This window comes from Cricetulus griseus, chromosome 6 (assembly GCF_003668045.3).
Source record: "Cricetulus griseus strain 17A/GY chromosome 6, alternate assembly CriGri-PICRH-1.0, whole genome shotgun sequence".
Taxonomy (NCBI): domain Eukaryota; kingdom Metazoa; phylum Chordata; class Mammalia; order Rodentia; family Cricetidae; genus Cricetulus; species Cricetulus griseus.
In genome coordinates, this window is record NC_048599.1 from 17,697,180 (window position 1) to 17,721,408 (window position 24,229).

General features: G+C 39.1%; 1 protein-coding gene across 1 annotated transcript in view; it reads left to right on the plus strand.

The window, feature by feature from the left end:
• Ptprt (protein tyrosine phosphatase receptor type T) overlaps window positions 1-24,229 on the plus strand; it is a 783,865-nt gene that overhangs the window by 569,539 nt on the left and 190,097 nt on the right. Inside the window, exon 12 of the mRNA XM_035446780.1 lies at window positions 20,684-20,720. Coding sequence (XP_035302671.1) covers window positions 20,684-20,720 — 37 coding nt within the window. The remainder of the gene's footprint in view (window positions 1-20,683; window positions 20,721-24,229) is intronic.

Sequence of the window (24,229 nt, forward strand, 5' to 3'; positions counted from 1 at the left end):
TCTGGATACATTTTAATTACTTCTATCTTGAACATTTCCTAAGAAATTATCATATATTTCAAGATATATTTCTCACTTTGAAGCCTTGATAAAGGCCGGATCTCTCTTTTACTGTCTGTACAGGATCTTGATTTTAGGCTTAGGTTTCAATGACCAGTCCTCTCAGTCAGGTCACCTAGAATCCCACAACAGTATTAATATCCTAATTTCTTTCATAATTCTGGTTATTTTAAATTTCCATGTATTTTTGTATACCGTGTGCCTTTCCAGGTACACTGAGAGGACCCACATTGAAGAACTCTGTCTCAGCTTTTATTGCTATGCTGCTGCTGTTTGTCTTATTTGGTTGTTCTTATGTTTTGGGGTTTTGTTTGGAGATTTTTTGTGCTGTATTTCCTATACTGTGTTCAATCTTAAACCTAGATTAGGCACTCAAAGTCATTAGTTGATTAATTAATACAGTATGATTTTTTTTAATATAACTGAGTCTCAGTTTCCTCATTTATGAGTTGAATTGGTAATCCATGCTTAATAGTCATTTCATGGGATGGCTAAGAAAAAAAAAGATCTTGATAATAAAAGGCATTTAAAGTTATGTCACTATAGTTGGAATTTCCATTTGTTGTAGACTGAGATTTGTGGTTCTAAGCCATTTCATCATGGACAGATGAACCCTAAAGGACCTTCCTTCCACTCTGGTAGTTACACTTTCCACCCAGGTGTCTCATTTCCCAAGCCTGGACAGCCTTGATTTCCTCTAGACCCTCCTAACAACACCCAAAGTGGCTGTCTCAGTGATAAACAGCAGGTGGGTAGCAGTTTCATTGTCCCTTTCTCTCACTTTCTCAGAACTAGTGCTGCTGAATCTCTGGTTCTCTGCATCCCCACCACCATTATCCATGATTGGGAAGTTGAAAGGACCATAATTAAGGGTTGGATGCAAAACAAATGTGGCAAATTCTTGCAAATATCTATTAGAAGCCATGTTGTGTTGGGCAATGCCTGTGTGCCTGTCTGTTTACTTAGGGAAAACTCTTTCCTGCCATATCCTTTCTGTCATGGAGGGTGCATTTAACCTGGATGATGCCTCTGCAGAATGCTGAGCTGAATAAGAGAAGCAGGAGGCAAGAGAGTACTTGTTCTCTTTTTCTTCTTCTTCCAGCACTTGAACTCAATTGCCTCTTGAGAGCAGTGGGAAGCCAGATGCTATGTTGAATGGATCACCATGTTTGTGGTATAATCACATAATAATAGTTGGGATCATCTAGGTAGGGCTGGGTTAGGGGGCAATTCTATGCCTCTGAATGAATTGGAAGAGATTATATTTAGCTGCATCCAAGCACTGTGAAAAGAATGTTTGCATGTGGATGTGTTTTTGAGACTTAGTAGGATAGAAATCACTGAGCGTTGTACGTCAGACAGACTTGGCTTTGAATTATGGTTCTTCTTAACTCTCTGAAGATATATTGTATGGTTAATGATCTACATCTCAAAATTTTGGTGGAGAGGAAACGATACAGTATACTATAAAGCAAAATGTTGAATCACAGTTGTAGTGCTTATTCTTTTCCCTTTTGCTGTTTTTTCTTTGCTGAGGGAGGGATGGGTAGAGCATCTTTGTCTGGTATATCCCAGTCTGTCCAGTAACCTCTATATAGAAGCACATCCCTACCTAATTCCAGGCAAGTCCTGGACTCTTGCCTACATCCAACCACTTTTCTGAACTAATGCATGATCTGCTCCAGACTTACTTCTTATTTTAACTTCTTTTTTCTTTGTTTTATTTAAATTCTTTAATTACTACTCATATTTACATATCCATCCCTCCATTCCCTTACCCTCCCATCCTCCCATGTTCCCCACCAACCCTTCCCCAGCCCATCCTTAAACTCCTCCCCAGGGATAGTGAGGCCCTCCACCAGGGACCTTCAAAGTCTGTTATATCATTTGTGGGAGGGCCTGGGCCCTCCTTGATGTATCCAGGCTGCAATAGTATCCATAGGGAATGGGCTCCCAAAGCCCATTTGTGCTCTAGGGTTAAAGACTGGCTCCACTCTTTCTTGGCCCATGGTTTCCAGCCTGACATCTAACCTTTGAATAGTTTGCTTATTTTTTTTGCTTGTTTTCCACCTCATATTTTGATTCCTTTGTTAGTGATTATCAAAATGTCATATACAAAATCTCAGATGGACCATTGTATGAGCAAGACCCTAGATCAAATAGGTTAGAGTTGATCACTAAGATGTCCATATGGCAGAGTGTTGAATGCCCTATTAAGCTGTTATATAAAAACATCTATATTAGTTAAGATAAACTAGTAGCTCTATAATACTGAGCAATAAAATCTCAGTGCTATTACCAGAAAATATATGTTACAGTTCTGCTTCTTATCCAAAATGAGCCAGCAAGGGGTTAGAAAAAGGCTCAGTGGCTAAGAACATTGGCTGCTGTTGTGTAGGCCCTAAGATTAGGCGCATGCACTCCCATGGTTCCACACAGCCATCTGCAACTCCAGATTCCGGGGACTCGATACCTCCTCCTGACTTCCATGGGCATTGTTCACATGTGTTATCCATACATTTGTGCAAGGAAACATTTACACACATAAAATGAAAATAAGTGAACCTTCAAAAATATATCGGCAGAAGGGATGTGCTTCTCAGAGGCACTGGGGGCTCAGGATGGCGGGTTTTCTATTCCAATACAATTTTCAAGTTAGAGAAGGAGAAATGTGGTGAATAGGCACTACCTCAAGAAGTTTCTACACAAACACATAGCACTTTGAAGAGCAGGAGGCTGATCACATGATAACAGATAACTTCAAAAGGAATGAGCCAGCATCTGTTTAATATGTTATGCAACGGAGAACTGGAGTATGTGAGGTTGTCCGTAGTGACTCTTATACATTCCAATAATATCTAAGCTTTGCCCACAAATTCTCATATACCCAGGCCCACTCTTACAGCGGCTAGCTATTCAGTTCCCGTGATAAATATTGAGTGAGGGCTTTCCATTATCAAGTACCTGCCATGCCTCAGACATGAACTAAGATGATTGTACCCCTACCACATCCTCACTGGGTCTCACAAAGAGGTTCTATGTCTGTGGATGGATGGGTGGATGGATGGATGGATGGATGGATGGATGGATGGATGGACTGCCAGAATATTCCATGGAATCTCACCTTTAATGATTTCATCCTATGAAGAAATCTTGGCTTCAGTGTTTCCCCCTATCCTACTTGGAGATCTGGTGAAGGGATACCTGGTCATCACTGTGCATTGTCCTTATATGAAAAGTAGTAGTTCTTCCAAATGTTGTCATCTAGCACCATTGAGAGGCCTCAGGAAACTGTTGGTGATCTGCCTCACACACCAGTGCCTGAGCCAAGTAACAGAAAGAACACGTGAACTAAAGACCCCATAATAATCCTTTTGCTGACACATTGCCATAGTCCAGTATCAGGGACATATTTCTGATTTTTATTAACTCTGCAGCAGCCCTTTGGAAGTTAAATGGGTACCCAACTGGACATTTGGAATCTAGATTTATTGCAGCAAACTGGAAATCATCCATCTGATAAGTGCCCCTTCCTGGCACTTGTCTGTCTCAAGAGTCAAGCATCATTCCCAGTTTGTCTGCCCATGACTGCTACTAGATCTGAGTGAATTTTGTTTACTAGGGCTCCCTCTACCATCTCAGGCATCTCTCTACCTCCAAGACTCCCTTCTGTCCTTTGAGTTTTATCACATGCATCTATTGTTAGTGCCCTTCTGGGGGCTCCAATGTCTCTCCTCAGGTAAGAAGAAAATTCCCCTAGTGTCACCTTGTACAAATATCAAGATGAGTTCTCCCAGGCTGCTAATTTATTTTCACATTCACTTACAGTTCGTACAGATTTGATTATCATTGTATGAGGCCTGAGGGAGTAAGAACTTTTTTCTTTCCCATGCAAATATACTTTAAATTCATTTGGAGATGGAGATGAAGGTTACCCAAATGTTGACAGCTGATAATCTTGTCAACTGTGCCTCCAGGCTTCAATGCTCTGACCCAACCTCTAATACACCTCATGGAAATTTTAGACCTTTCATGTAGTAAGGTCTATACTTCCATTGGGGCCTCCAAAGTATGAGAAGTGGGAAAACTTGTCTAATTGCCCCTTAATAATTAAAATGTAGTAAAAGCTTTGGACTTGGAGAAATTAATTCCTGCATTTAAGAATGCAACTTGAATAAAAGTTGTACAAGAATACAACTTGGTTGTAGCATTTATTATCTACTCGAGTGAGATTTAAATGGCAAAGCTAGGTTTTCTCATCTGTCAAAGTGGATGAGATGTACCCTCCATAGCTCATAGGGGTTCATGAAAGAAGTAACCAATTGGTGATAATTCTTTGTGAACACCCAAGGACCTTTCATATCAAAATACAGGTACCAATTTGAAAATATAAATATTCAGTATGTGTGTGGTTTGTGTTGATTCATCATGCATCCATATAAAATAAATGTTTTAGGACTCTCAAGGTGGCTCAGTGGGTAATAGTTCCTGCTGCTAAGCCTGATGACCAGGGTACAATTCACAGCATGCACAAAATAAAATAAAATAAAATGTACATGGATGTTTTTATATGTGTGTATATATGCATGCATGTATGTATAAATGAGTATATACATATTCACATTTTTAGAAACTTTAAGTTAGCTTAGGATCTTATAACAGAAGAAAGGAAGTCCTTGAGTCAGTGTAGTCTAGAAGTTAACAAATCATCTCTACTGCTTGAGCTCATGGAAAACCGGAGCAAAGAGGATTATGTGGCAGGCTTGTATAGTTCCTCTTAAAAAGCAAGGATGCGTGTTTTTCATAAAATACATTAAGGGGAATTTTCATGTATATGCCTACATGAGAGACCTGGAGGAGACACTGGCTGATATCATAAGACTTTTTTCCCCTCAAACACTCAATTAGTCTTTTCTATATCAATTCTGTGAAGTCTGAGGTTACAGTATTAGAATTTAATGGAGCCATTTTCACTCAAAGATTCTGTTTCTTGTACTATAAAATGGTATTCATTCTACTAATTAATGCCATTAAATAAGATTAATGGATTTCCAGGTTTGTCTCTTTTCAGGATTTCTGAGGAGCATTCTAAGCATGGGCTTGCGTAGATTGCCCACAATCGGCTATGTGACCTTAGGAAATGACATACGCTCTCCAAGAGTCTTGTGTAGAAACTATTGATGCTCCAAGTGTCAGCTCTATGAGAATGTTTGTAGATCTTAAACAAGATACATGAAAAATGGTGTTGGTGCTTGGCATATATAATTATTAGACTGCCACAGGTGTCATGTGAGGGACAGAGGGTAGGAGCGGTGCACTAACAGAAGACTAACCAAAATCAGTGGGAACATTCAGTTTAAAATTCATAAGTCAAATTTGAGTAGATAATGGGAATGATGCAGGAGGAGTGTGTTCAGGAAAAATAAACAAAACCAGGTGGGGCCAGAATGTGCAGAGACACCATCTGGACATCAGGCTCTAGAAAAAGAAAGAAGGGAGATTGCAGAGGAAAGATGGTTTGCTGTATTTAGAGACTAATGGAGACTGGGGGAAAAAATCTCCTGCAGGCCCTTTTGGAGGCTGAACATTTTATATCATGGCTCTCACCTTTACAAACTCAAAACTTCATTTATTAGGTGACAAAGTAAAGAGATTGAAATGAAACACACCTGTAAGAGACTGGAGAAAACAACAGATGATAAGTGGGTTTGTTTTCAAGTTTCTGTTTATTCTTTGAGAATTTCATGCAATATATTTTTTATCATAGTCTTTCCATAGCTCCTCCCAGATACTGTCTTTCCCTTCCCACCCAAATTCATGTCCTTTCTGTTTCAAAAGGACAAATAAAGAAACATAGGGAGGACAGAAGGGAGGGAGGGAAATCCATGAAGTCCATTGTTTGACCACTTCCTCCTGACCACAGGCCCAGCTCTGGATGGATGCGGTTGATACACCCATGGTCACCCCTTTGAAGAAATTGGTTTTCCCTCTCCCAGCAGGTATCAAATGCAACAGCTTCTTGGCTGGAGGTGGGACTCTGTTTCTACTTCCCCTCCTTTGTGCTGTGATTTTTATCTGGCTAGAGCTTCTGCAGATCTTACGCATGCTGCCACAGTCTCTGTGAGTTCATATTTGCCTCTGCCCCATTGTGCCTGGAAAACACTGTTTTCTTGGAGTTTCCCATCACCACTGGCTCTCACACACATACCTTCTTCCATATAAATCTTTAACCCTTGAGTTAGGCAGGAGCACCCCAAATCCCTCGACTTCTGCATGCGGTGGATCTTTGTGTTAATTATCATCTAGTGCAAGAAGCAGCTTTTCTGATGAGGGTTGAGTGGTGCACTGACATATGGTAGCAGCTCATCATTAGGAGTCATTTATTGCTATCTTCACTTAGATTTTTTTTTAAAGATCTGTTGTTCTAACCTCTACAAGTTTCATCCTCAGCTTCCCTTTACTCAGTGAATTTCAGACTGACCAAGGCTTTTTCACCTCTTTTCCATGTCCAGTCATTACCAAATCCTATTTGTGCTTTACTTTAAACTATTCTGTAATCCGTGTCTTCTCAGCTCCTATACCACCATTGTATCAGTTATCCTTATTTCCCAACTGGTAAACTAACAAATCCCTATTTTTTTATTCCTACAACCATGTTTTCTTACCTTAGAAACACCCTCCAACCACAGCAATTACAAGGTGATGCTGTAAGTGTCTTCATTTCACATGAGCAAGGCAAGCCTCCCAGAAGCCATGCATTCCAGAATCAGGACTTAGCTGCTGTTAGGACATGGCCACATACAAACATCAGGATGTCGTCTGCATTTAGTTCCCTTCACTCCTAGTCTCCGCTCCACCAAGTGGCTTTGTAGAGAAATGTTGCTGAACCAAAGTCAACAAGAATCCCTTAAAATTTCCCCAAGTCCCCCATGCCATACTTTTTTCCTTTTCTCCTAGTAGACATGGCCAGGCTTGCTCTGCTGTGCTATCTTAAGACACCTGCTAGCCCTGCATTTAACATCCAAAACTAATGAGAAACTGTGCTAATAACAATCATCATAATAAATTGCCCTTTGATTACCTGAGAATTTCGAAGACTTTACAAACATCAATTAGTAACTTCAGCTCCCTAGACTGCCTTCGAAGAGGAGGGCTCATTAAGGTCAAACATGTGTGCAGGGTATCATGAGGGGCAGCTCCAAGTTAAGCTGCTTCAGATCTAGGGGTCTCTGGCTCTTGATGGGAAGATTAAGCCCATTTCCATGATGCCCAGAGGAAGCACAATCCTGATGTCACAATTAGACAATAAATTTTACAACCAATACATTGCCCTGAGTTCCTATTGCTGAGGAATGGGAATGAACTGCAGCCATGGAAGGCAGTTTATAGATTGCCCAGGTCCCTTGTTGTGGGAGAAAAACAAACAGATGCAAACTGTGGCTTCATTCCAACTTCTCCCAACCCCCACCATATACACGTTTACTCTTTAAAGTGTTTCTTCCTTTGTCTTATAAAGACCCCAGCTGTGTAAGGGGAGTTTGATGGTGATGACAATGGTCCAACAGGTATTTACTAAGGGCTTTCTTTGAGTCAGTGAGTGATAAATGAGATACAACCCTGTCCTCAGGGAACTCATAGTCCAGTAGAGAAGACAGCCATGAAAACAAATGTGTGCAATAAACTGTTCCCGGAATCACAGCAGCAGAAGGCCTAGTACGTGGCTTGGAGGTGGATGGGAAGATACACAGAAAGGCAGCATTTGAATTGACTGTTGAAGCCTAAGTGGGCTGTTTCCCAGGCAGGAAATGAGTTAGGAGATGGTGTATCATATATTTCAACATATGAACCAAAGTCCAAAGATGGAAGGACTCCCTGCTACCTTTGTGAAGATTTAGTGAGGTTGAATGTGGGACTTGGAGAGAAGCCAAGGGACAGAGACTAGACAGTAGGGGCCTGAGGACAACAAGATGCATTATGGGATTGGAGTAAGATCTGTGTACCTTAGAGGGAATGCTAAGAAGGAACTGGAGAAGACAGTGGTGGTACCTGTGTAGGGTGCGGCAAAAGGAGTGGAGTGTTGGGATTCTCTTTGGGAGCCCATTGAGAGTTTTAAACAGAATGGTGGCAATTAGGTAGTCATTCACTCTCATATGTGAACATGTAAGTTATAGTATTTTTAAATTGTGAATATTGCTGTAATAGAGAAAGGTGGACAGACCTACACACACACACACACACACACACACACACACACACACACACACACACTATTATGTTTATCAAATAAATAAGTGTGTGTGTGTGTGTGTGTGTGTGTGTGTGTGTGTGTGTGTGTGCACGCGCACACGCATATCTTTGAAGCATATCTTCAAAGTAAGTTGCCAGGAAATAGATGGTCAGTTCCAATGTTCTAATGATTGCTGTGTATTTCTGGTACTTGTTGGTAAATCTCCTTCCCTGTTGCCTGAATCATAACTGTATTCCTTTTTCTTTCTCTCTCTGTGTCTCTGTCTGTCTCTGTCTCTGTCTCTCTCTCTCTCTCTCTCTCTCTCTCTCTCTCTCTGTCTCTGTCTCTCTCATTGTGTGTGTGTGTGTGTGTGTGTGTGTGTGTGTGTGTGTGTGTGTGTGTGTGTGTGTGTGTGTGTGAATATGAGCCTGGAAACAAGACAGTGAACAGCATTCCTCATGGTCTCTGCTTCAGTTCCTGCCTCCAGGAACCTGCCTTGAGTTCTTCATTTGGCTTCCCTGGATGACAGTCTGTAACCTTTAAGCTAAATGAATCCTCTCCCCTTCAGGTTGAATTTTACTAACATGTTTATTTCAGTCACTAAAGGAAAACTGTAGCACATGTCTAGTCTAACGTTAGCGTCTGTGTCTTTCTCAATCACTTTCCACTGTATTTATTGAGGCAGTGAGAACATGGAGCTTGCTGACTTGGGCTAGCTAAGAATCCCTTGTTCTCTTCTTCTTAGACACGGAGGTTACCAGTGGTCTGACACACTTGCCGGGTTTTTATACTGGTTCTAGAGATCTGAACTTCAGCCATCATGCTTATAGAATAAACACTATCCACTGAGCCATCTCTTTGTCCACAATTGCCATTTCCCCCATAATCCTATAGGATCATTTTTGGCAGCCTTGCCAAAAGTTCACGGGGTCTAATTTTCATGTATACCAAATTTTATATAAAAATGTTTCTCAATGTAGCACCAACTTGCCTTCTTTTTACTACAAGTTAAATTGATGTAATCTGTATCTGAGCCATTTTAAATACTTTCTGAGTTGCTTGTTTATATCGTTTGCCCAGTTTCAGAGTGTTTTACACCTTTTCTCAATCAGTTTCCAAGTTATTTATACATCACAAATATGAACTCTTCCTCTGGGTGATGCCGCAAGTTTCTCAGTTTGTTACTCATCTTTTGACTTGACTTAAAGTGTTTTTGTCACAACAAATAAAATGCAGTCCAATACATCATTTTGGTTTGTTTTCTAGAATTCAACACTGAGCCATAGTTAGAAATCCTTTTATATCCAGACACAAACGAATCCACCTGTGGTTGCTTCTAAGTATTATGTAGATTTTTGTTAATGTTTAGATTTCTGATTACTGGTGCTTATTTGGGGGCTCAATGTAATGAAATATATTAGTTACATTTCACATTATTGTGACCAAACATCTGACAAAAATAGATCAAGGGAGAAACTATTTATTTGGACTTGTAAGTTAAAGGGATAGAGTACATAATGGAAAATAATGGGGGAGGGGGGACTGGGGTTGAAACAGCTGTCCATGTTGTAGCTACCATTAGGAACCAGAATTTATGTTTTCTGTAATGGTCTCCACCTGTTGCAAAGAGAAGTTTCCTTGATGGGGATGGGATGGAGAGGGACTAGACTCATCTGTGGGTATAAGGACAAATATTTAGAAAACCACAACCAATCAAAATGGTTAGTTGTGGAGCCCAGTCCCAATGGCTACATCTATAAAACACTCCACCACCTAAGGCTCAGGGGGCATTGCTAAAGAAAAGGCAGAAAGATTTTAAGAGTCAGGGGATAAGGGAGTTTGCTATAAGATTATATTTGCTAGTAATGTCAGATGCTACACACAAAAATTCTTCTTACTAACATGACCACCTAAGCATGAGCTGAACAAGAACACATCAATAAATATGCCAAAGCAGACTGAGAAAAGCCCACAAGCCCTCATCACTATATAAAGAACCATGGACAACTAAGGTAGACTGAAAGCCTATTCTAATGTTTTTAAATATTCTGCCTATGTATTTTTATAGTGGCTTCAGAGTATTTTGTCTGCCATTTTGGTCTTTGATCAGTTGAGTTGGTTTCTATATGGGATGACAGCTAACAGTCAAGGTTCAGCCTTCACATAGGAATATCCAATTTTCTCAACACTATTCATTGAAATAACAGGCATCTCTACAACGCATGGTTAGGGTGAGTTTGCCTGAATTGAAGCAGTTGCAGCTGTGTTTATTTCTAGGATCTTAATTGTGTTCATTAAGCGAGGCATCCATTTTTGTGCCAGTACCATGTTGTTTTAGTTATGAGGCTTCTATAGTGTGACTTCAGATTCAGTGTTGTGAGGCCCCCAGCTTTCTCATTTTCCTTAGATTGTTTTGATCATTTGATTCTTTCTTACTTCCACATGAACTTTAGGGGTTTTCCCTGGATACATGAAAAATGGCATTGATTTTTTTATGAGCATTACATTGACTCTGCAAACTGCTGTGAATCATAAAGACAGTTAAACAATTTTAATTCTTCCAACCCATGAACATAGGAAGTCTTTTTTTCTTTTCTTCTTCTTCTTCTTCTTCTTCTTCTTCTTCTTCTTCTTCTTCTTCTTCTTCTTCTTCTTCTTCTTCTTCTTCTTCTTCATCTTCAATTTCATCTGTTTTGTTACAACAATTATAAATGTCTTTTATTTCCTTGGCTAAATTATTTCTGTGTTTTTAAAGTGCTTTCTAAGATGATTGCCTTTTTGTATTTGTGGGCTTCTTTCTCAGCAAGCTAGTGACCAGTTTAGAAAATGTTCCCAGTTTGTATGTCGGCTTTGTGTCTCTTCTCCTTAATATATGTATTATTTCTAGTAGTCTTTTACAAATGGATAATTTGACATTTCCTCTTTCCATTTGTATGCCTTGTATTTCATTCATCTGATTTCTCTAGCTAAAACTTCTAGTGTAATATTGAATAGGAGTGATGAAGACAAGTCCAGAAGACATACAATCCTAGCTACATAAGAGGCTAAAGCAAGATTACAAGTTCAAGACCTGAGTTAGCTACAATGTAAGTTTAAGACCAATTTGGTCAACTTTGAAATATTCTGTCACAAATTTTTGAAAGTTGAAAAAAAGAGAAGGTAATATAGCTCTGTGGTAAAGTATTTGCCTAGCTTATCAGAGGGCCCAGTTTCAACCCACAGTACTTGAAAAGAATAACATATGATGAGAATATATACTGTTTAATTATTCAGTACCTTAGAGGAAATACATTCTTCTTTGTTCCCACCAAGTCTGATATTGGTTGTGAGTTTATAATATTCAGATTTTATTATGTTGAAGAGCCAAATACCTATTTTAGGGATTGTGTGACAAAAGAATGTTGAATTCCTCAAATGCCTTTAGTTTGTACATTTATTTGTGTGTCTTTGAGATGAGCACAGGATGTTTTGCCCTTGACGGTATTGTTGTGGTGTATTTCATTTGTATGACTGACATTCTTGCATTCCTTGAATAATCCCAATTCAACATTGGAGGCCATCATTTTCAATTGCTATTGGATTCAGTTTACCATTATTTTGTTGAAAATATTTTAAACTAGGTTCATTCAAGATGTTGATGAATGATTGTCTTTCTGCTTTTCTCTTTCTTTTGTTGTATGCTTACTTGTAGGATAATCAAAATCAAAATGAGCAAAGAAACATCAGCATTAAACTACACTACAGAGTAAATGGGCCTTTATAGGTCATTTTGGCCCATAATTACACAACACACATTATTCTTATAATCACACAGGAATTAGTTGATATTTCCCCCTACTCATTAAATGATTTTTGACTTAAAATTTTTATTATGCTCTGTCCATTAAATATTACCTAGTTAACTTCCCCGAGTTCTATATATTCATTCAGTATATAGACTCAGGCTTATTTTACTTCCAGTAACCTCTTCGATTATTATTTACCTGTCCAAAAGTTTTTCTGGCTAATAGGGGGATTCTATGTATGCATGTGTGGGATGTTTTTCATCTTACTTTTGGGCCACTTTTGATAGTCTTGATTTTTAGTTTTATTTCATTTTCATAGTCATTGTTTTGTTTTGTTTTTGTCTTCAAATGCTTATTAAATTTCCCTCTTGAGATCCTTGTAATTAATCATAATTAATCATCCTTTCTGAGGTGATTTTGTTTCTTTTTTACTTCCTTATAAGTGCTTATTCTCTTTGCATTTTCTCTCTCTCTGATTTCCATAACATTTCTGCTTTAACCTGACTATTTTTTAAACCAAAGGTTTTTTTCAGAATATTCAATGCATTCTAAAGTGCGTTGTTACCTCTGTTTTCTCCCATTGCCTGTTTGTTTTCCTGGTGGGAACACTTCCATCACCTGCATGTGGGTGCTTTATTATGTATTCAGGATTTTATCCTGTAGATTTAAAGTGGCTTCCTAAATTTACAATTCACAAATACTCTGATCTGACATGAGAGTGCAATGTAAGATTTAAAAGATAATATATTTATTCTACTAGTATAAGGGGCTTGGGTGTGAGTACAAGTGGAGGCTAGAGGACAATTTTCAGGAATCTCTTTCTCTTTCCACCATGTGGGGTCATGGAATCAAATCAGGTTATCTGCCTTCTATATAGTCTCTATGTTTATTTTGTACCATTAATGGTGAGTTTTTATTGTCATTTCTTTACCTTTGAGATGTTTTGGCCTCTGTGATGGCTTATATTGACAGTCATAGGTATATTTCACTCCTGTTTGTCTCTTACCATGTTGCCAATAGAGACTATGATGTATTTATAATGTTATGTTAGTTAATTTTGTTGAGGTTGTAGACATTGGCCGATTAATTGTGTTTTCCTGTGTTGTTTCTGAAAATATGCAGGAATATTTGATCTTACATAGTTATAGATTATTCAACTATTCACAGCCAATAGGGATGTATGTTCATTTGGTTGTAGGAGGAGGTGATATAACCAGAAGAATCAATGATAAGATCTAAGTTTTTTGTTTGTTTCTTTTGTTTTTTTTCAATAACTGAGTAACAAGTTGATGAGAAGAACTTTAATTGAGACTGGTGGCAGATTATGTAGGAGTAGAAAGAATTCTTTTCAAGTCTGCACATTTGACTATAAATATTTCAAGTGTACAGATATGTGAGACATAATATCAAGAGTAACAATGTGAGAAACAAATTTGGGAGTCATGAAGATTGAACATTAAAAGATTCTTGGTCAAGCAAAGGATAAATATCTAGCAAAAAAAAGCAACTATGATAGGCAGGTAGAAAACATGAAATGCAGAATAACCCAGAAGTCAAGAGCATAAAAGGGGTCAGGGAAAGAGTGATGGGTTGCAGCTAATGATGACAGGTCAAGGAAGATGGAGTTGAACAGCTGCAATTAAAGTTGAACTTCTGCTGCTTTTCTCTGACCTTAATGAGAGCCTCAGACTGAAGGGCGGTGCAAAGAGAAGGTGAGCTGAAGCAATAGAATCACCTGGGGAAGGCATTCAAGTGAAGATTCAAGAGCTTAAGTTTGGCTACAAGTTTGTGAATAGGCTAACAGTGACTTAGGAGTTTCCTCCCTTAGAGTTGGGTTCCCAGTTCTGCCTATTACAAGAAGCATAGCCTGATGCTATCCAGGAACATCTTACAAGGTGGCAATGGACAGTGCCCACTTAGCACAATGTGTCACTATGACTCTCCCTCAGGAACCCAAGACTTCACCTTGGTGACTCAGGGTTCATTGGCACTAGCACACAGAGTACCACTCTGGCCAATTAAAAGGACCAAATAAAAGGCATCCCTTAAGCATTTTCCACAGAGGAGTCTCCCTCACTACCTTGCAAAAAGTGCTGGGGCTCCCAAAGTTTCCAGAGTCCATTGCTTCCCTTTGTTGTCTCTGACCTTCTACTCCTCTCAAGATCCTATGTCAAATCCAATCAGATTTCATTATATGAAAACTGTTCCGTCTGTTTGTTCTCTCTCATATTTGTGTGCCTACCTTTGATTCAAACAACAACAAAAAACAAAACAAAACAAAACAAAACAAAAAAACAGGTGAGAGGCAAAGGGGGGTTTCCTTACTAATACCCAGGAAAGAAGGCCACTTGCTTAAAGGTTACTTTGTATTTCAGCCTGGCTTGCCATCTGTGTAACCATGGAAAATGTCATTTACTCTTGTCTTCTAAAAGCAGGGGGAGGTTGATTGCAGTGTTCATAACCTAGCTGAAGAATGTACAGAGTTGTGGTGTTTGAAGAGTAGAATTATTTTTTAAAAATGTCTTTAGCACTTATTTCATGCATTTGATACCACAGAAGACAAGGACCAGCTTAAGGATTGGGGGATTTAGGTTGCAGGAAGGCTGGGCTAAAGATGCCGTGATTGTCAGAGCCAGAAATGTTATTATACATAAGTATGAAGTGAGAAACCCTGTTGTACATAAGTATGGACTATTGTAATAGAGTAGCTACTGGAGTCAAACAAAGCCAAGATGTGCACTGCATTCCAAGGGGAAGGGGAAGCTGCAGGACTTCTGTAGGACTCCAGCTGGTCCAACCCACTACCCATCATCTCTTGGTTAGTCTCCTGCACCACCTTCTGCCCTCTGTCTCATTTACTTATTACCCTTAGTCTGTTTCCTTATTCAACCGTTTTGACATGTTAAAAATCTAAACTGAAATTTGCATTCTTCCTGTGTATATAACTCTCTTGCTTTTAAAATATAGAGCAACGTGCTATATAGAGCTTCCTCTCACACCATGGCCCAAGTAATTTGTTGTGATTATAGCCACTCCAGACTTCTTAATGTCTTCACTGAACTCTTCGTTTTCCTACTTCAAACACTTGGCACATCTGTTCTTGAGTGTGGACAACCCTCCTTGACACTTCATATGTCTGACTCCTACTTCTCTTCCAGCTGCCAGACTGAACATTCTTTCAGAGCTGCAAAGCATCTCCCTTCCCTCCCACAGTCCACTCTGTTTTCTTTATACATATACAGCACCTAACACCTTTTGTTCCTATTGCTTATGGCTACTTGCAAATAGATATTTACTTGTGGAGGCATTCATTTAATGTTTATCTTCATCCCAGGTGTAACAACCTACAAAGGCAAAATTCAGGGCAATTTTGTTCACCATTGTAGCTGTGATGCCCAGAATAAAGCCAGACACATAGTGACCATTGAAGAGCTGACCAAGTAATAATGAACAAAGAGTTAAGTAGGTTGTCAGGCTCTTGGGTCGTAGAGAAAATGTAAGGAGAAGGCCAGGGTACCTAAAGACAATAGCAAGACTGCAGACTGAAGGTCAAGTCCTGTGGGACTAACTGAGGGAGTTCAGTGTTAGAGATGACAAAAACACAAGATAAAAATGGGAAAAGCATTTACAAACTATCAAGTCAGAGTTAAACCTTCATTATAGTACCAGGAATCTAATGGGATGATACAGTAAGAACTGCAAGTATTATCTGCTTCCCAAGGTCTCTTGATCAGGGGGATGATATATATTAACTCTGCACCTTCTGAATAGAAGTCATGGGCACACTTGGATGCTGTGGACACTTGCACTGAGATCTTACATTGAAGAGGCATCTGACAATTGTGATAATTGTTAAAGGATGGATGAATGTATTATTGGGCAAGTCAGACATAGCTTATGATAAAAGGCATTCATAGACAAAATGTGTAAAACCTGACTTGCTTAAGGCAAGGTACAATAGAGTGGTATCAAGAAGGCAGGAATAGTGCCAGTAGCTAAGACCAGATTCAATAGTTGGGAATGTCCTCAGGCTGATCCAGCATTTCCACAAAAGGAGTCTTTTCCTCTGCTTTTTTGATTATGGAAAAACAGCCACAGAGGCAGAAAGTGGCTTTCTCAGTCTTGCAAAGCTCTGGCAGGGCCTGGAGTAGAGGGGAAGGCTCAACATGAGTACCAAAGTGAGGTTGTAACAAGTTCTACCCCAATGTGACATGTATCTTCATAAAGATTGTCAAATCTATGGCAGGAAGGAAGACATGATCAAGGTTTAAAAGATGAGAAAGTAATGTGTGTTGTTCCAATATAGATTATAGACCCAGAGTAAGGTCTGGTAGAGATAGAACAAAAAATACTATACCCTCCAAGTTCTTGCACAATCTGAGCACAATGAAAATCCTTCCTTCCTGTAAATCTGATTGGGACTCTAGACATGCACACTGGCCAGACCTCTCATGTAATAGAATTTACAGTGTCCAGCAAGGCTCCGATTTGCTTGCTGACAATCCAATCAACAGGAAGGTCAAGGGAGTGACTCAGGGCTTTGTAATTCTTTACCTAATTCTAACCAACAAAGACAGATTGCTTATGGAATTAAAGCTGTCAGGAACTTAGGAAAAAGTGAACATGTCAGCTTCATGTTGTGAAAGTCGGGAAGACTTAGTGTAAGCAGACATGCATTCTAACTTACAGAAAGCAGACTTTGTCAAGTGCAGAGTTGAAGGTGTGGAGTGAAGAAACAACTTGGTTTTCGGGCTTGAAAGCATAAAGGAGAAGATGATCCTAAGTCAAGTTAGGAAGTCTCACAAATGATACAGGGAGCAACAGTGGGTGATAGAACAAAACCTTGTAGCTACCCAAGTTTCCCACCCATGTGAACACATGTTTTAAAAAATCCCCACAGAGGGCAGGTTAATCACTTTTGCAGAAAGGAAACTCTGAGAAGGAGACTGGAAGAAATATCTGACATGTTGGTGATACTGGGTCTTTTAGACTTGGGTGATTGTCATAAATGTGTGTTTACTTGATGATAAAATTTTTAGGCTGCATATAAGATATATTTTTGTGTGTCATATCTAAGTAATAGTGCAACAATTACACTCTCTTCAGAACTTCTCTTATGCTTGGAACTACCCATGAGTTAGAATAACAATAGTGATTTGCTTAACATTTAATTTTTTCTCGTTAAAAGTTTATTTTTCATGTATGACTGATTTGCATGCATGTGTGTATGTGCACTACATGTATGTCTGGTGCTCTCTGGAGCCAGACCGGAGCACTGGATCCCTTGGAACTGTAGTTAAAGGTTGTTGTGTACTCCTGTGTGGGTGCTGGAAACTTAGCCTGGATCCTCTGCAAGGACAGTAAGTCTTTTTAACCACTGAGCCATCGCTCCAGCCCCACACAATATTTCTCATGCTTGCTGTTTTATGTAATGACATGGAACTCACAATCCCTTTAGTTGTAATAATGTCTTCATGTTCTGCTGTGGTGATGTGCCACCACTTCATTCATTGGGCTTATATAGCTGGACAAACAAATTTCTCTTAGCTTTCACTCTGGATCCAACATGTTTAATCAGGATGTCATTTTCTATGTTCAAGGTTATTCTATGAGAGTACCATCTTAGATGTGGAAAGATTTAAAGTTATGTACAGTCTCCTGCCTGCATTCACAGATGCACAATCATGGATTTGGAACTTAAGGAACTTGCACATCTGTGGGCTTGGTACCCATGGGGGCTCTGGACACCATCTAGCTTGGATACCAAAGGATGACTCCAACAGTCTTGGCTTCATCCAACCTTTGCCCACTGTTATAAGCAATTACCACGTATAAAAATGGCCAGTTTTCTTATACAGTGTTTTCCAAATCTTTTTTCCTTCATACTGATATGAAGCTGATGAGCCTCTGACTCGTATCTTACACCTCTCCCACTCTTTGGTTGCCTAGAGGTGGTCAGTGTGCTGGTCAATGTGATATCACCATTTGGAGGGCTTCAGTTTTCTGAAGGTCACATTTTCTCAAACTATCTCAGGCCCTTTAAACAAAGCACAGAGCTGGAAACCAGCAGGAATTTAAGGATCCTCCTCTTTCTACAAATATGAAAAGCAAACTATAATTTTGTTCACTTTAACGTCATGTACACATTTTAACTTATTTGTGACTTCAGCCATTTAGATATTATTTCTCTTTCATATGTGTATTTTTGGTTGTGTTTCTCTCTGTCTTCTGGATGTGTTCTTTAATTAAAAAATAACCTTTTCTTTTAAATACAACAAGGTTCAATTTTCATATGTAATCCTAAAGGGAATACTTCAAATATTTGAACCATTATTTGTTGAACTGTTTAACATTTATGATTTTCATCCTATAAAATGCAGAGTTACTATTTACAAGGACATTTTCATAATGAAAAAAGAAATATTCATTCCAAAGAACAAATCAGACCAACCCAACCTTCCTTCTTTAAGAGGTGCCTCAGGCTAATAGGTTAGGCAAATGCATTAGGCAGACGAGCTATATCTGCAATGAACTTGACCAACATCTTCAGCTTCTACTGTGCAGAAGTTACAAAGTATGAGCACTTGAGCTATTTAAGAAATCTGAATGCTTGAGCAGTCAGAAGAACTAACAACTAACTAGTCAAAAGGCTCTGGTGCATAAGTGAACGTCAGACAAGATAAGAGCTTGTAGTGTATACCACAGGGCATGCTCCTGGTTACTACTAGCTAATAATTTGGATGGAATGTTAGGAAATGCTTTCTAAAAATTTGTAAGTGATAGCAGTAGGATAGGTTATTAGAATTAGATCAATGATAGAACCCATAGTGATAGATAAATATGATTCTGTACTTCGGCTATCTTATTAGAAGTTCAATATGAGTAATGAAAATAGTGATATATAAAGGTATATAAGGACAACGCTTAATAAAGACTGTGCCCCCTGTTCTTGTCATTGCAAAAAAGGGGACTCAGAAGACTTGAATTCTTCTTATCTTTGGGGGAGGAGTTGCTGACAAAGAACATTTATGATCTGACAACTATCTCTGAGTGTCATAGCCCTTTCCCTCTGCAAGCAAGGGTAAACTTTCTGTTCAGCCAGGAGTTAGAGCTGGGATGCAGGACTTAATTATAGAGAATTGTACTTGAGCTAATGAAGGAGACAAGTTGTAGTGTTCAGAGCCTGGCATAGATGGAATAGACTCTGGCAGTCACATTGACATTTCTTCTCTGCTTCTGGGTGTAAGATGTGGACGTTTCCATTTCCCTTCTTCACAGAAACTGGGTGTGGTCATATTATTAGCTCTACCCAATGAAACAGGAGTAGAATTGAGTGTGTCGATTCTGAAATAAAGCATTCGATTTCTAGAGTTTGCCTTCTCAGCATTTGTTCACTTTGGGTTAAAGTGGACTGAGCAGCTGCCTTTATCTCTCAGAGTAAAATAAGTGATTTACACACCACTCCACTCCCATCCCACAGACCTAGCCATACACCTATGTTTGACTGGTAGTCTGAGTAGAGAATAACCCTTTGCTGTTCCTATCCATGGGAGTATGTAGGGTTTATTACTGCAATGCAATCTTTCTAACCCAATGGACCCAAATACCTTCAAGAAAGTGTTGATCCTTATAATAAGCTCTGGGTCCTTGACAGATATTTGGTTTGGTGTCTCACACGTCTGCATTCCTTGTTTTTACTTTCTTTGCTACATTGACTTCAAACTGTAATTTAGTCAGATGGGATTTCCACCAGTTCCAGGACCTCCTGGAAAATGAGTTTCCGTAAAGCAGGATAAGATGGTTCTCCTTATGAGCACATTTTGGTGTAACTCCACAGCATGGCAGCAATGTCACAGATTTATGGAATCTTTTCTCTTGGGAAATAGCTAATAGTTCACCCAGTAAAGATTTTATATATAGATTTCTAGACACACAGATAGACACACAGGCACACACATACACACACACACACACACACACACACACACACACACACACACACACAGAAAGAGAGAGAGAGAGAGAGAGAGAGGCAGAGAGAGAGAGAGAGAGAGGCAGAGAGAGAGAGAGAGAGCATGAGAGCACCCAGGAGAGATTTAGTCACAAAGACTATGAAATTCGTCAGAGATCTCAGGACCAAAGCAACTTTTAGAACGTGAACTTTGTAGTTTGATTCATAACACATTTCAGTCTGTCCAGGTAGATGCATTCCTGCTTATAACAAAGTTTCCCAAGGAAGGCTTGGTTCCATCTGCTATTTCACAAGTGAGAACAAAGCACCCTGTAAACTATGACATAACCACTGAACATTGCTAAGCTGTCTGGGTGCTAGAATATTTATTAAGTAGTTCTGTCTAGTGAAAAGGTTGATGAGGTAGTAGGTGCAATGAAACAAACAGAACAACATATGTTCTAAGTGTGAGAGGAAATAAAGAGCTGAAATTAAAAGGGGATCCCAATAGGGGAAAAATGGAAATGACAAATTTTAAATTATAATTAAATGGTTGTACATACATATGTATATGTACAAATCTCTAAGTACTTTTATATAATAATACTTATATAATCAATAATTAATTAAATTCTGTCTCATTCTTTTTGTTGTTCCCAGGAAACAAAAATCAACTGTGTGCGTCTGGCTACGAAAGGTATGTTGACCTGTCCTTGTCTGACTGTTCTTCAGCAATACAAGCTTTATTCCTTGTGTTCCTACAAGGGAAGTTTATGTAACAGTCTCAAAAAACAAAAGGAAAGAATTATTTGGGGGGGTGGTCATTTGCACTTACACTATGTGTAACCAAAGGATATGTTCATAACATAGAGCTTAAAGAATAATAAGAATGCCAAACATGTTTATTCAAGGGATGGATGGATTTTATAATGAATGCAAAATACTTGAAATTTTGATTCTGTATATATACACGTATACATTCATTGTGTTTGTATCTATGTTTGTCTCTTTAAGCTTGTCTATTAGACCTGTAGTTGAGCTTTTGCACTTCATTCAGTGAGTGCATGGCTTTCAAGTATACGGTGATTAGTATTGGTGCCTTTAAAATGAGAAAGCAGATATTGCATTGTTATGTCCTTCGCATTTCAACACTTATCCCCCAAAACACTAAGGCAGCATTGTTCAAGCTCATCACTTTTGTTTCCCTAATTATAATTGAATTGCCTGGCTCTTTCAATTGGTATATGTTTCTGTTTATTACTTAAAAAAAAAACAAAAAACAAAATCAATGAGTGGTTTGGTATCATTTAACCTATTACAAGGTTGAATGGTTAGAAATCAGGTTTATCTTTTTGTTACAGAATTGATATTTTCGTCAAAAACTTCCTCCAACAATGCACATAAAACAAAATTGGTCTCTGTTCTTTGCATTTATTCACAGCATACACAATTTCACAGTTTACTTCCAAGGGTATGAAATTTATAAATATAGTTATACATATCATCATAAATATAACAGACAATGGCAATGACTCAGGTTTATATATGTACATATGTGAATGTCTGTACATATGTAGGAACACAGGAGTCACATACATATGGGTAGAAGAGGAGAGACAGTGAGTGAGTAAGAGGACATAAAGGGAAACGTAGAGAAAGAAACAGGGGTGGGATAGAAATATAGCTACCAAAGCATGCTCCAAGACCTCTTAGAACTTTTTCTAAATTCTAAGAATTCAGCTGCATAGGGAGGCACCAAAGGGATGGCATGGGGAAGAAGATGGAACACTAGGATTCTTGTTGATAAGAAGTCACTGAACTGGCATGTCCCTAACTTGTTCCCTCTGAGGAACTCAAAGGATTCTGTGGAAAGAGATAAAATAGTCTTCTCAAGGCAGAGAGAATTGATAGCCTACAGACAAAAGTGACACAAATCACAGGCCTTGGCAGACATTGCCCCTGAAAAAAACAGATAATGTAGAAGGAAGAACGTCATCAATTGGGTAGCACTGGTGCTCTAGACAGAAATCAGGAAGCTGGCTGTCTGTAGTGTCCCACTTAAATAAGCAGCCAGAGAGGAGTAAGAAACACAGAGACAATCCCTTTTCTATGGTAATAACTCATGGCTTCCCAGTACTTTTTCACTATACACAAGGAGGATGCAAGATGTTTGCTCTCCCTGCTGTAGGTTCTAGGGATACACTGAGACATAGGCTCCTTCAAAGAGCACTTTTATAGGTCTATTTTTCCTGAGAACTGCAAACATGTAACTTGAGAGGCAACAGGTACACAGAGGGGTGATGGGACAATATATAAGGCTGTGCATTCCCCCAGTCTCAGGACTAGAGTCTTCAGATGTATCGAAGCTTATTATACTGGCCTCTCCAACGACACATTGCTGGTCAGATGGAGAATGGCAATGGCATTGGAAGAGCTAGAATAGACATGAGAAACTGTGTCTCCTCTTGTGTGAAATTAAGTTAGAGTCTTTCGTTAGTAGCACAGGTAAAGGCTGAGTGTGTAAAATGGTAAGGATGCATGGATGAGTGTGTGAATTCCTAGATGGTTAAGCCCAAACAATGCTTTTAGGGGCATTTGCAGCATCCAAATCCAGCTTCTGTAGTACATTGAGATTCAAAACTTCCTCCCCAAAACCAGAGACTCCCTTACCATTTGGGAGAAGGGTAGAGAACCACTTAACATAGAATCCCAACCTATCATTGTTCAGGGAGACATCCCTTATCAATAGAGTCCCAGGGGAGAAGGTTTCTTGAGAAATATAACCCTAGGGCTAAGAGAAGGAAATTCATACTTGATCAGTGTCTACTCCATAAAAGTCACAATACTTAGAATATCCTATAGTCAATCAAAAGTAAATGCTGCCTGAATCCACATAGTGCCCATAGGGCACTAAAATGAAAGAAAGATATGTGACTCCCCTCCTTCTTTTTTACTGCCTAGATCAAACTTCTTTATGGTGGGATTTTGCTATAGATATTATTTTTTCAAAGAGTGAAAGTTGATGCTGGAAATTCCACAAGAATTTGGCATTTATAAAGTCCCAGAAATAGGTCATCAGAATCTCTTGAAGTATCTCCACCCTTCAACCACTTTGGCTTCTTCCTTGGGGGTCTGCTGACAGACATTCCATATCTGAAGAAAAAATCACATGTGAGACACAGGCAAGCACTTTGGTGATAAAGTAACTTGTGGCTGTCTTGTTCATGACCTCTGGTTCTCTAGCTGTGGTCCATGGTCATCTGTATGAATCCTATAGAGCCAAACAATTACCATGTATTTCAGCCCTAAGCACTCATCTGGGGTCATTCTGAATTGACCATAAAACCATTACCTGTTATTCTATATTCTCAGTAACTCTAATTTGTGTCTCCCTGTGATCTCTAGAAGCAGAACCTGAGGCAAGGCTTTAGAGGCATGTTCCAGTACTCTCATGGAAGGCTCTAAAAGAAATCTGTATGTGGTAAATGGGAATGAATTGGACTGAGCAAGAACTCTTTCCAGAAAGAGTCAAACTAAGGCTAGATCTACAGTGTATACACATTTCTCTGAAGTTGTCTTAGCTCACAGTAAAAAAGACACCCTAGTCTTCATCAGACTTTGATTCCTTCCTCCACCAAGGTCTCTCGGGTAGTTATACAAGAAGTAACAAAGGTAAGCCTTCGAGTCGACTTGGGAGAAAGTTCTGGTTGTAAGCTCTTAATCATATCCCGAGGCTGCACCAACCTGAAATGAGGAACTGGGTGCCAAATCAAAAGCCTCTTTCTATTGCCTATAACTCCAACAAGACTCCTTGATACATTATCCCATCATGTTGAGGGGCAGCACAATGCTACTAGAGTTGTTCCAAGTGAGAGAGATTCCAGAACATTCCAAGTTCCTTTACAGAGCACATTCTAGTCCTGGTAATAGACCTGCTCAGAGCTGTGAAGAGGAAACCAGCAATAATGGATAAACATTGTTTTAGTTTAGAAACAGAAAATTAGACTTTGAATGGAAGGAAGTAGAAAACCAAGGTGCAAAGAATCCAATTTAAATTTGGATTCTTGTGTTTTTATTTTTATTTTTAATTTGAGAAATACAGGAGATGGTGTAGAACCACTAAATAGAGATGATCTTTGGAAGATTTGGGGTGGGCTCAACTTGAGCAGTTTATGGGAAATGAAAGTTAAAGATGCTTAAAAGCCC